General features: G+C 43.8%; 1 protein-coding gene and 1 pseudogene across 2 annotated transcripts; both read left to right on the plus strand.

Annotated features, from left to right (window-relative positions):
* The first annotated feature begins 123 nt into the window (after positions 1 to 123).
* On the plus strand, positions 124 to 12,309 carry M6PR (mannose-6-phosphate receptor, cation dependent). 2 transcript variants are annotated; one of them, XM_065941669.1, is made up of 7 exons: positions 124 to 277; positions 6,617 to 6,796; positions 7,858 to 8,024; positions 9,037 to 9,146; positions 9,572 to 9,702; positions 10,237 to 10,363; positions 10,798 to 12,309. In XM_065941669.1, coding segments are annotated over exons 1-7 (840 nt in total). In that variant the 5' UTR covers positions 124 to 275; the 3' UTR covers positions 10,921 to 12,309. The 2 variants fall into 2 exon arrangements, with proteins under 2 accessions (XP_065797741.1, XP_065797749.1); XM_065941677.1 differs by having other exon boundaries at positions 133 to 277; positions 6,635 to 6,796.
* LOC136172376 (small ribosomal subunit protein eS6-like) lies at positions 371 to 6,594 on the plus strand (annotated as a pseudogene).
* Positions 12,310 to 12,476: the final 167 nt, after the last annotated feature.

Here is a 12,476-nt window from a genome sequence, read left to right on the forward strand (position 1 = left end):
ATGATCTGAAAGGCCGGAAAGGGGAAAGGGGCCAAATGGTTCTGCGGTCACATGCCGCGGGGTCTAGTGGGAGGAGCAGTTGCCCAGCGGCCACCCGGAGCTTCCTGTTTCCGGTTCCCAGAGTGGAGCTCAGCTAGTCGCTAGGAGGGACGCTGGCTCCGCCACGAGCTCTGGGACCCGGGTCTGTGGCCGGCCCCTCGCTTGCCCTGTCTCCGAGCGACGGGCAGCTGCTGGGCCGGGGGTTCTGAGCTTTGCCTGCTCTCTTTGCACGTGACATGTGAGTATGAGGGGCGTGGAGGAGGAGGGGCTGGAGAGTGCTCACCCCTCGTGGCAGTGACGGGGGCCGAGATCTCTAAGTCTCGCTTGACCCGGGTCTTAGCCCAAAACTCCACATAAGGAGCCCAAGGGCAGAAAAACGGAGGCGTGAGGTTGGGGAGTCACAGAGTCCCCGAGGGAGTGAGGGAGAAAGGATCTCCAAGACTGGAGAGGGGATTTAAGTGTTTGGAAGGCAGGGAAAGGAAGATCGCTAAGTCTGGAGTCCGCTCGAGTTGTTACTGCATACCCGTAGACTGGGTTTTGGCCCGCATCGTGGAGGGAGGTAAAGGGGCTTCGTTTGTAAAAGGTATGGCCCTCAGCAGTTGGAAAATCGGGAGACCAGACGCAGCGCGATTGTCTGGAGCCCTCGAGGAAGTTTGAGGGAGATGAATGTGTGTGAAGAGTCCTCATAGAGCGGTTTGTGTTCCTCTTTGTAGGGAGCTTCAGCGTTTGGTCCATAGAACTGATTTCCTAAGGCTTTTCAACGTGGAGTTGTTCAGCTAGTTAGGGCTACTCTTCCAGAAGTGTGAGCTGCTGGAGACTGGAGATAAGGGCCGCCGTATCAAAAATGAGCCAGAGAGAAGAAAGTAGAAATTCCAGTGACAAACGGAAAATGTTCATGGCTAGTCTTAAGGACTGGGGAAAGGGAGTGGTACAGGGGCCCAGCGATGTAAAGTTCTTTCGAGTTCCTGGCTTCAGTCATCCCATTGAAGGAGAATTTTTTAGCATTAACCCAAATGAATCTATGATTATAAAACAAGAAAGTTGAAAAGGATGCTTCAAAATCTTTTAAGCCTTGCTGCTTAAACTTGCATCTTGAGAATCTAATTGTAGCACATTAAAAAGAGACTACCCAGCCCTTGGATTTCATCCCCTTGTGTGTGCTTGCTTAGTTGCTCGTCGTGTCAGACCCTTTGGGCTGTAGCCCGCCAGATTCCTCTGTCCATGGGGTTTTCCAGGCAGGGATTCTGGAGTGGCTTGCCATTTCCTTCTCTAATTCATCCCCTTACTGATACATTGTTGCACTCCTTTTTTTTATCAGGTAGTTTTCAGAAAATATCTTTATGCCATGACTCATTCCGGTTGCCTTATTAACTTCATATGCCTTTTAATACTTGTATAACCTAAAGTAATTTCAGCTCTATAAAAATCAGTTTCTTCATCTGTAAAGTGGGGGAAATTATACCTGCTTTTCTGGGTTGTGAAGATTAATGAACATGATCTAGATAAAGCTCTTAGCGCATACACCACAGAATCAGAGAAGCAGCTCAAATGTAGCCAAACCTTAAGCAAGAAAGAGAAGAATATAAATTTATTCTTATCCTATCTGTTTGAACCAATGAGCAAATAAAAGATAGCTCAATTCAACTAATGCTGACTGCAGGGTGTTTAGCTGTTCATCCTTTCCTAGTTGTGTGAGAGTCTTTGTTCTAATTTGGGAAAAGAAATCCTCAACTGTTAACAGATAAGGAACTAACTTTGAAGCCAAAGAACACAGCCTTCTTTGAGAGCATCCCTCAAGAAAACTGGTCCTGGAAAAAAGAGTATCAATCTAATAAAAGGAGCCTCATTTCATTTTAGTCAGTTGGTCACATTGTGTGTTGAGCAGTGAGTTAATTTAGGGAAGATAAGAGTTGGAGGTCTGGGTTCTTCATTCCGCCTTCTATTCTGTGAACTGTGAGAGGTCACTTCCCCTTCTTGCTTTGTCAAAAAGAAAGCAAGACTTTGGCTGCCTGCTCTGATCATTCCAAAAAATTAATGTGAAAAGAAGATGTACATGTAGTGCTTAGTGTAAACCATGAGCTCAGGGACTGACTATCTGGTTCACACTGCTCACTTACTATGTTTAGTTTTCTCATCTGTAAAATAAGAGTAATTGTATTTACTGCATAGGGTTTTGGTAAGCCTTACCAAAACCCTATGCAGTAAATTCCTGGAGAAGGAATTTAACATACCCACTCCAGTACACTTGCCTGGGAAAGTCCCATGGATGGAGAAGCCTGGTAGGCTACACTCCATGGGATCACAAAGAGTCGGAAATGACTGAGCAACTTCACTTTCACTTTCACACATGTTAAATTCCTAGCAAAAAGCAAGCACTCTGTTAACTATTTTCTATTGATGCTCCAAATGTATTTATGGGAAAGAGTCTCAAATTTGGGGAGCTGCTCATGTGGTACTAGTGGTAGAGAACCTGCCTACCAATGCTGGAAACTTAATAAGAGACGGGTTCGATCACTGGGTTGGGAACATCCCCTGGAGAAGGACATGGTAATGACTCCAGTATTTTTGCCCAGAGACTTCCATGGACAGAGGAGCCTGGCGGGCCACCATCCATAGGATCACAGAGTTGGACAAGACTGAAGTGACTTAGGTCACATGCACGCTCAGACTTTGGGTTTGGCTATACTTACTCTCTGCAGACACCAAGTCAGGGAGATGACTTCCCAAGTATTGGTTGCCCTAGTGGAATGTGGGAAACAGAACATCGAGTGTAATTTTGTTTAACTGTTTCTTGTGGTGCCTTGGTGGTGTGGTCAGCCACTTCAGGATGAAGCTGAACATCTCTTTCCTAGCCACTGGTTGTCAGAAACTCATTGAAATGGACGATGAACAAAAACTTCGTATCTTTTCTGAGACGTGTATAGACACAGAAGTTGCTATTGACGCTCTGGGTGAAGAATGGAAGAGTTGTGTGGTCCGAATCATTGGTGGGACGAGCAAGCAAGGTTTCCCCATGAAGAAGGTGTCTGGACCCATGGCAGAGCCTGCACCTGCTACTGAGTAAGGGGCATTCCTGTTCCAGACCAAGGAGGACTGGAGAAAGTGCAAATCTGTACATGGATGCCAGTCTGAGTGTTCTCAATTTGGTCATCGTAAAAGAGGGAGAGAAGGCTACTCCTGCCTCACTGATGCAACTGTGGCTTGTCACTTGGGGTTAGCAGAAGAGCTAGCAGAATCCACTGTGGTCTTTCTGTGTGGCCACAAGTATGCTGCGAAGTAGCCCCTAAACAAAGAAGGTGAGAAACCTAGGACCAAAGCTCCCAAGATTCAGCATCTTGTTACTCCAGTATTGTGCAACACAAATGTCAACGTATTGTCTGAAGAAACAGCATAGTAAGAAAAATGAGAAACAGGCTCCAGGAGATGCTCAGCTTTTGGCCAAAACAATGAAGTGGGCCAAAGAAAGACTCCAGGAATAGATTGTTAAGAGACGAAAGCTGTCCCCTCTCAGAGTTTCTACCTCTGAGTCTTGAGTCCAGTCAAAAATGAGATGTCCCTTTAAAAAAAAAAAAGAGATGGTCTAAGAGTAACAAATAAGTAAGATCAGACATTCAAAAAAAAAATATGTTTAAGATAGTGGAGAAAATTTATTCAGGTACCTACTAGTACCTATTAAATTCTGCTTATTTTAAGTTTTAAATAGAATCAGTGGAATCAGTGGACCAGCATGAAGAAGAATTAGGGGACTTTAAAGAATATTCAGGTCAAAGTCTAGACTTGTAGTATGAATATATTTTGTTGTAAATGAGAAAAAGTTGGAAGAATTGAGTCTTTGTATCAGGAAAATTGATGATACTTTATAAAGTTAGCAGGTAGCAATGGCCTGGGGGATGATTAATGAATACCAAAGTGAATTCTTCTGCAATAGTAAATCAGTGTATCCTGGGTGTATAAAGGGGCTTTCCAGGTGGCGCTTGTGGTAAAGAACCTGCCTGCCTGTGCAGGAAACATAAGAGACGTGGGTTCGATCCCTGGGTCAGGAAGATTCCCCAGGAGGAGGTTGTGGCAACCCAGTCCAGTATTCTTGGTTGGAGAATCCTGTGGACAGAGTAGCCTGATGGGCTTTCCTGGTAACTCACCTGGTAAAGAATCCACCTGCATTGCAGGAGACCCTGGTTCAATTCCTGGGTTGAGATCCCCTGGAGAAGGGATAGGCTACCCACTCCAGTATTCTTGGTCTTCCCTGGTGGCTCAGCTGGTAAAGAACCCACCTGCAATGGGGGAGACCTGGGTTGGGAAGATCCCCTGGAGAAGGGAAAGACTACCCACTGCAGTATTCTGGCCTGGAGAATTCCATAGAAAGAAGAGTCTGGCAGGCTACAGTCCATGGGGTTGCAAAGAGTCAGACATGACTGAGCGACTTTCACTTTCACTACAGTCCGTTCATAGGTGTAGAAATGAAATTAGAGAAAAGAAAATGAGTTTGTAAAACAGCCACATGTTTCCATACCTAAAACAGTTCAAGCATCATATGAATTGGATGTGTTAATTGTAAAGTGACTTGGTGATTCTCAAGAGTTATCAGCAACTGGAATGTAGGAAGACAGTTATACTTAGTAGAAATCTAGAAACTCTTGGATTTCATGGCTTGAGGTGGGTGTTAGGATACTTACTCAGACCACTCATCTGGACCTCATGAAGTTTGTTCATCCTATCATTTAAATGGTTGAATGATTTTTTTTAGAGATGAGACAGAACAGATAGATGTCAAATCTTAGGTGCTGTGGTTATGTTAATCTCTGTTCATCATTTTTGTGGTAAGTATGAACAAAGACTGTTAGATGCTTCTGAATATTAAGATGAGGACTTAGGGCCCAAAGTATTCAGGTCTCTTTCTCTGTTTTACATCTTTCTTAATAACTTTCAACTAGCCCTTATCAAGTGTTCATTGTAATTCAAGTATTATCTTAGAAGGAGGGTTTAAGTAGTTTTAATGAACTAGTATTAAGCTTTAATTAACGAAACATCTCAACCTAACATCTCACCAAATGGTGGAGGCAAGGATATCTCCCATCAGGCTGTCATAAGTAATTTTTTTATGTTCTCTGCTTTCCCTTTTCTCAGCCCTTTAGTTATGTTCTGAAGGACTTACCTATGAATTAGACTGAATGTGATTGATTTATATAGTATCTTGACATGGGTGATAGATAACTATTAGTATATGTGTGTGTATATATGTACAGATGTATGGGTTTCCTGGCACAAGTAGATATTAATATGTGTGTGTGTTTATGTATAGATGTATGGGTTTCCTGACACAGATGATAGGTAGATACTAATATCTGTGTGAGTATGTGTGTGTGTGTGTGTGTGTGTGTGTGTGTGTGTGTGTAGTTGTATGGATTTCCTGACACAAGTGATAGGTAGATGTGTGTGTGTGTGTGGGTGTGTGTGGGTGTGTGTGGGTGTGTTTGGGTTTCCTGATACAAGTGATAGATATTAATGTATGTATGTATGTGTGTGTATATATATGTATAGATGTGTGGGTTTCCCGACACAAGTGATAGATAGATATTATTATATATATTATATGTGTGTCTATATGTGTATAGATGTATGGGTTTCCTGACACAGGTGCTTTGGCACAGAGATATTGAAAAGTACTATTTGTTGCAGGTGCCAAAGAATCTTACTGTTCAGCAAGATCAAAATATTCTTCATTGGTGACACTTAAGTATTCTCTAAGCCATTGATTGATTCTTCTGACAACTTCTAGGACCAAAAATGTATTCTTGTTTTATGCACACATTGCGGAAATCTCAACAACTGTCTGTGTACACTAACTCTGCCCCACTAACTCTGCTGTCCACTTTGTTGATTGCACATGAAAGGGGCACAGTAAGGACTGGAAATGAGAGTGGTATCAGGTGAGGGAATCACGTAGGAAGAGTCTTTTAAAATATGTTTTAAGACTTCCCTAGTTGCTCAGTGATAAAGAATGCACTTGCCAGTGCAGGAGACACAGGTTCTATCCGTGGTCCAGGAAGGTTCCCCCATGCCCTGGAGCAACTGATCCCATGTACCACGACTGCTGAGCCTGTGCTCTAGGGGCCAGGAGGCGCAACTACTGAAGCCCACAAGCCCTAGAACATGTGCTCCACAGCAAGAGAAGCCACTGCAATGAGAAGCCTGCGCACCACAACTAGAGAGTAACCCCTGCTTGCTGCAACTAGAAAGAGAAGTTCATGCAGCACTGAAAACCCAACACAGCCAAAAATAAATGAAATTATTTTTTAAAAGATAATAAAAAGTTTTGGGAGAAAAAGAAACCTGGAGACTTAAGCATCCAATTCTCTATATTAGATAATGAGGAAAAAAGAGCTTGAAATAGAGACAGGACGATAAAGCCCCGCCTCATAATAATGAAGAAAACTGGCCAGTGTGAAGTAATAGGTGGTGGGTGGAAGATTAACAGGTTAAAAAAAAATGCCATTCATTTATTACACATTCATGTGCTCTATTTCTTTCCCCGATCCTCTCCCTGTTTCCCCAAAATACACATTCCCTGTCCCAAAAGGATGTCCCCCCTCCACAGCTCCTGGAGGACTGGCCTGCTCCTGCTGCTCCTCTTCTCCGTGGCAGTCAGAGAATCTTGGCAGACTGAAGAGAAAACATGCGACCTGGTGGGAGAAAAGGGTAAAGAATCAGAGAAAGAGTTGGCTCTCCTGAAGAGGCTGACACCACTATTTAACAAAAGGTAAATGAGAAGAACCTTAAAGGCCTTGAGAAAAAACAACTTTATTAAAGAATCTCCTCTTATTGACTGTATTAATTTTTGTTACATTACTACTGAATATAGAGGGAGTACATGTATCATAAGCTCCTCTGAGAGATGGTTCTAATCTGTATTTTAACAGTGTTGGCCTTATTTGGCCATGCTGTCTTGCTTTACTGTATGATGGAGAGCACGTGCTCGGCCCAGTGTTCAGCAGTGATGTGCAGGTACTTTATGCAGAAGAGGAGCTCTTGGTAAGATTGGACCCAAGAGACCAGCTTGTAGGAATTAAAAAGCATTATTCGATACCTTGATATTCAGAAGTATCAGATGAACATATTTAGGCCTACTACTACATCATCGTAAGGGCTTCCAAAGATGGCTCAGTGGTAAAGAATCTGCCTGCCAAGCAGCAGATGCGGGTTCAGTCCCTGGGTTGGGAAGAACCCCTGGAGAAGCAAATGGCAGCCCACTCCAGTGTTCTTGCCTGGAGAATCTCACGGACAGAGGAGCCTGAAGAATACACTCCATGGGGTCACAAAGAGTCAGACACTGAAAATGAAAGTGAAGGGGGCTTTCCTGGTGGCTCAGATGGTCAAGAATATGCCTGCAATGTAGGAAACCTGAGTTTGATCCCTGGGTTAAACATGACTAAGCAACAACAACATGTCGTCACAAGTGTCAGGAATCTTCAGATACATAAATCTGAAGATAATCTTTAAGGAACTAGGATATATATCATGAACGTACACCCTTATTCACAGGGAGGTACTAGCTAATACTTCAGCGTAGTCTAGGACAATTATTCTAGAAATATCTAGAATACTAACTGTCTTGGAGTCTGTATTTTCATCAGTCATCATCAACAGTTAGTCTGTCTGGGTCATAGTTAACCTCACGATGCAACAGATATTCACTAGGACATTTAGCCATGATGTTTGATAAATAAGTTGAACACACTGTTGTTTGAACGGAGGCTTCTCTTTCTAAGGCTGACAGCTCTAACCGTCTTCTTCCTCCTCTCTCTGCATTTCTGCTCCCAGCTTTGAGAGCACCGTGGGCCAGAGCCCAGACATGTACAGCTATGTGTTCCGGGTGTGCCGAGAAGCTGGCAACCACTCCTCTGGGGCAGGCCTGGTGCAGATCAACAAAAGTAACGGGAAAGAGACAGTAGTTGGGAGATTCAACGAGACTCAAATCTTCAATGGAAGTAAGTCTCCCTGTCGATCAGCTCACTGAATCCCTGTGATAACCCTGTATGTCTCGGCCCTTCCCAGGCTGTATCATATGGATGTGTGTGGTTGAGCTCACCTGTGATACCTGGAAACCACAGAACACCCAGCTCCACCACTCCACCACAACCAAGGCTCAGGACATTTATGTTTGTGTTAAAGTGAGATTAAGCTTTTTGAAGGCCAGTCATTCTACAAAAGTCTCCCCACCAACTTGAGTTATGTTGATAATATTTCTCAAAAGTCATAAAATCATTGCTGGAAAGGACTATGTGAGCGACTATGGTTTATTTTATTCCCTTAAGCAGAGAAATAAATAAGTGCAGATTGTTGTTGCTGTAAATAACAAAGTAAAAAACAATGTCAAGAGTTTGGGGCCGGGGTCAGAAGACTAGATTTTTGATCCAGCTCATATTTACTTATCCTATGACTGAAAAATCATTTGACTTTTTATTTTCTCATACGCAAAGTTGGAAGCAGAATCCTTACCTTGGTCACCTCACATGATTATTAATCAAATGATGTTTTGCAAAAGAAATTTGAACAAGTAAATACTGAAGAAGGAAAAGTGTCCCCAGTCTTCAAAGTCATCCACTTTGAATTTATCTGTGATTAATTTAAGATCTTAGGCTTTCCCTTGCCACCCAGTAATTGAATGAAGCCTCTTGATGTTAGCAGGTGTTCAGAGAATGTGAGTCATGACTAAGTATGGATCATAATTGTATTTGCACTATCGGTTGCCTACTTTTGGTGTGGGAAATCAAGATTATTCTTGTATGCATATCTGGTTCTTAGTTGTCTTAACAAGGGAACACAAGCTATTGTAAAGGGGCGGGTTTTAGCTGGTATTTCTGGTATACCAGAGCTCATCCTGAGGGTTATTTTAACTAAAACCAACTTCATTGAACTTGGTTCCACGCTCCCACAGTACCCAGGTGTGTCTCTGCTTTTCTCCCACCCCCAAGCTCCTTTTTCCTTGTCCATCCCCAGGTAATTGGATTATGCTGATCTATAAAGGGGGAGATGAATATGATAACCACTGTGGCAGGGAGCAGCGGCGGGCAGTGGTGATGATCTCCTGCAGTCGACACACCCTAGCGGTGAGGCACCCCGGGGCCTGGGAGCCTAGAGAGGAGCTGAAAGGACTGACCTGAGGTGGTACAGAAAGTCCAGAGGGAACAAGACAGTTGGGGTGGATGAGGTAAAACTAGACATGCAGGGACTTCCCTGGCAGTCTGGTGGTTAAGACTTGCCACTTCCAGTGCAGGGGACGTGAGTTCGACCCCTGGTTGGGGAACTAAGGTCCCACATGCCATTTGGTAGCTGCCAAAAAATTTTTAAAAAGTAGAAGTTCAGTTTTTCCCTGAGTCAGAGGCATCCGTCTTCCATCATACATGGAAAATAAGTTCTTAAACCAAGAGAAAGCAAATGTTTAGGGGGGGTTGTGGGTTTGTGCTCCTTTTCAGACAGGCGTCAGAAGCAAACACCTTACCACATAAATGTTGTGTCTGTCCTCTTACATCAGGACAACTTTAACCCTGTGTCTGAGGAGCGAGGCAAAGTCCAAGATTGTTTCTACCTCTTTGAGATGGACAGCAGCCTGGCGTGTTCCCCAGAGATCTCCCACCTTAGCGTGGGTTCTATCTTACTTGTCACGTGAGTCCTTCTTCCTTTATCAGTCCAAACCTTTTTTTTTTAAACTCAGCAATCACTTGGAAGTATATGCGTCCAAATAGTGTGTGTGCATTTGTTTGCTATATTATAACTGGAGGGGAAAGAAGTCTGTGGATATCCTCTTTAAACTCTGCAAGTTTAAAAAAATGAGACTTAATGTTTTATCCCCAATAATATATGCATTTGGAGATGGGGTTTTTTCCCTGCTGGAGGACTGGACAGTTTTTATTACTCTCCCATGATTAGAACTTTTGAAGAAATTGGACTGTTTATCTAATGGTGACTGTTCTCAACCCTAAGTCAGTCACACACTGTCTTGCTTTTTTCTGATCCAAAGGTTCTCTCAGACAGACAGCACTCTAATTGGTTCTCGCAGGCTCTACCAGCCCCCTTTTTCTTTCAACTGACTACCCTTTTTGTTTTTCCATTTTTATGGAATAGCTTAGGAAACAGGTAACAATGAATGGGCTTTACTGATTCTCTGGTTTTGAGTATGGATGTCTTTCTCCCTCACAGGTTTGCCTCACTGGTCGCAGTCTATATCATCGGGGGGTTCCTGTACCAGCGACTGGTGGTCGGAGCCAAAGGAATGGAGCAGTTTCCCCACTTGGCCTTCTGGCAGGATCTTGGCAACCTGGTAGCAGTAAGTAACAGGGCAGCTGGGAGACAAAACAGATGACTGACCATTCATCCTGGTTTGCCCAGACTTGAGGGTTTCCTGAGACACAGGACTTTTGGGTGCTAAAACCACCCCAAGTCCCAGCAAACGAAGACAATTGGTTGCCCTAATACACGGTAATAAGTAACATAGCACCTTAACGTCTGACCTTCCAGACTGACTGGAAGAACGGTACTGTTGCTTAGGTTTATGAAACTGATCCAGCTATTTAGGGGCCTACATGAGGAGAGGGTGTTTCCCCAAATTCAGTTTAGGCCAATCACTGGAGCTTTGGGGTTTTCTGTTCATTATCCCTGGAGAAAGCTAGTTCTTGCCACCTTCTTAGACAATAAACACACTGTGCCCACCTGAAAGTTGCTGATTTCACATGATCACTTCTTTTGCTCTTCCCCCTATAGGATGGCTGTGACTTTGTATGCCGCTCTAAACCCCGAAATGTGCCTGCTGCCTATCGTGGTGTGGGGGATGATCAGCTGGGGGAGGAGTCAGAAGAAAGGGATGATCATTTATTACCAATGTGATTGCACTTTAGATGTCCAGCTTCTTCAGCCCCCAAACCAAAGCATCCTCTGGCAAATTTCTGAAGCAGCCTCCACTCCAGTCTCTCATCTCACCCTCAGTCTCACTCTTGCTTTCTGGTTTGCTTTTGGTTTGCATCCACCTGTCAGTAGTAGAAATGCCTTTCCCTTTGTTCCCTATTTGGTTTTCCCTCCTGAGAGGTACAGCTGCAGGACAGAGATAATATAATAGGGCCAATCACAGCAGAGGCTGTTGCACTGTGTTTTTATACCAGAAAGTACAAGTAGAGGAGTTACTGTGAGCAAAAGGGTGCAGCAGACTCCCTGACTTTCTTTTTTAAACACATTTTCACAGGTTTTTGAGACACTGGATTTAATTAAAAAAAAAAACATTATTTATAGGTTTGATTGCTTTCATGCTGTCACTCTGCCCTACAGTAGTCTCCATGAGAGTCCGGATGTAACTTGCTGCTGGGAACTGTTTTGCAGTGATTACTTGGTCACAATCCAAGGACTGCCATTTGGTCTGAGCCTGGACCAAGAGGTTGTAGACTTCTTTCTCCCACCTCGGGTCAGGATGGAAACTGTGAAATTTCCTAGGATTACAAGGTAACCAAATATCATTTGCTGGCACTGGAGTGACCTTACAGCTGGAACTGGGCCCTGGGTTATCATCTTGGGTTACTGGTCCACCTGCAGCTAAAATACCTAATCCGAAAGTCCAGCCCATTGGAAGGGATGCTGAAATGGACCTCCTGTGCCACCAGGGCTGCAGAAGCAGGAAGTCCATTTACCTTGTAGTGGGATTCCCTTGATGGCTTGCTTCTCCCACTTGCAGTCAAAGCTGGCAGAGCTTTTCTTAACTCCTGAAATGTTCCCTCTACCAGTATTTCTAAACATGTTGCACTTTCCTTCACAGGCATTTGTTTTGGCTTTTTTTTTTTTTTTGGTGCCCTCCAGTCTCCTGGAAAGGGAATGGAAGCAGAAGTGGGACATGCAGGGCCCTGCCATCTTCGGCCCTGGGTGCAGGCTCCTGCTGCACCGGTCCTTGCTTCTGGCTCAGGGATGTGTCTTCTTACCTAGCATATCTCCGTGGGGAGAGGGGCTTAAACCTCTGATGCTTCCGCCCTTCCATTTAGGCCACATGCCCAGAAACCTGGCCTGATCTTTGTGTGACAGGGAGCCTGGGCCGCTGAAGAGGAACGTGGCTCCCCTGGCCACATGAGGACGGAATCAATAAGCAGGGGGCTTTTTTAGCCTTTAGGAAAGAAAATGAAATTATTTCATCTTTGGACTTTTAGATACTTTTAGATATTTCATCTTTGGACTTTGGAATGGTATTTTTTCTTTTCTAAGCAGGGAAAATGATGTTATAAAAGCATTTTTCTGTTACTTGTTTGCATCCCTCCCCCATACTCTGGTGTTTTAAAAATGCGAAAAATATACATTTTTTGTACAAAAACTTAAAAGATTAAAAAAAAAAATGTCGGCCTAGTCATTTGTGTGGAAGAAGCCAGTAGATACACTGGAATGATGGAGTAAGAGACAACCGAGACCAA

This window comes from Muntiacus reevesi, chromosome 1, assembly GCF_963930625.1.
Source record: "Muntiacus reevesi chromosome 1, mMunRee1.1, whole genome shotgun sequence".
Classification (NCBI taxonomy): Eukaryota; Metazoa; Chordata; class Mammalia; order Artiodactyla; family Cervidae; genus Muntiacus; species Muntiacus reevesi.

Bases quoted from the DNA above. Each gene is read 5' to 3' on its own strand.
- M6PR (XM_065941669.1), top strand. The intron at 9,147-9,571 runs GTGAGGCACCCC...CTCTTACATCAG, and splicing joins GCAGTCGACACACCCTAGCG to GACAACTTTAACCCTGTGTC. The intron at 10,364-10,797 runs GTAAGTAACAGG...TTCCCCCTATAG, and splicing joins ATCTTGGCAACCTGGTAGCA to GATGGCTGTGACTTTGTATG.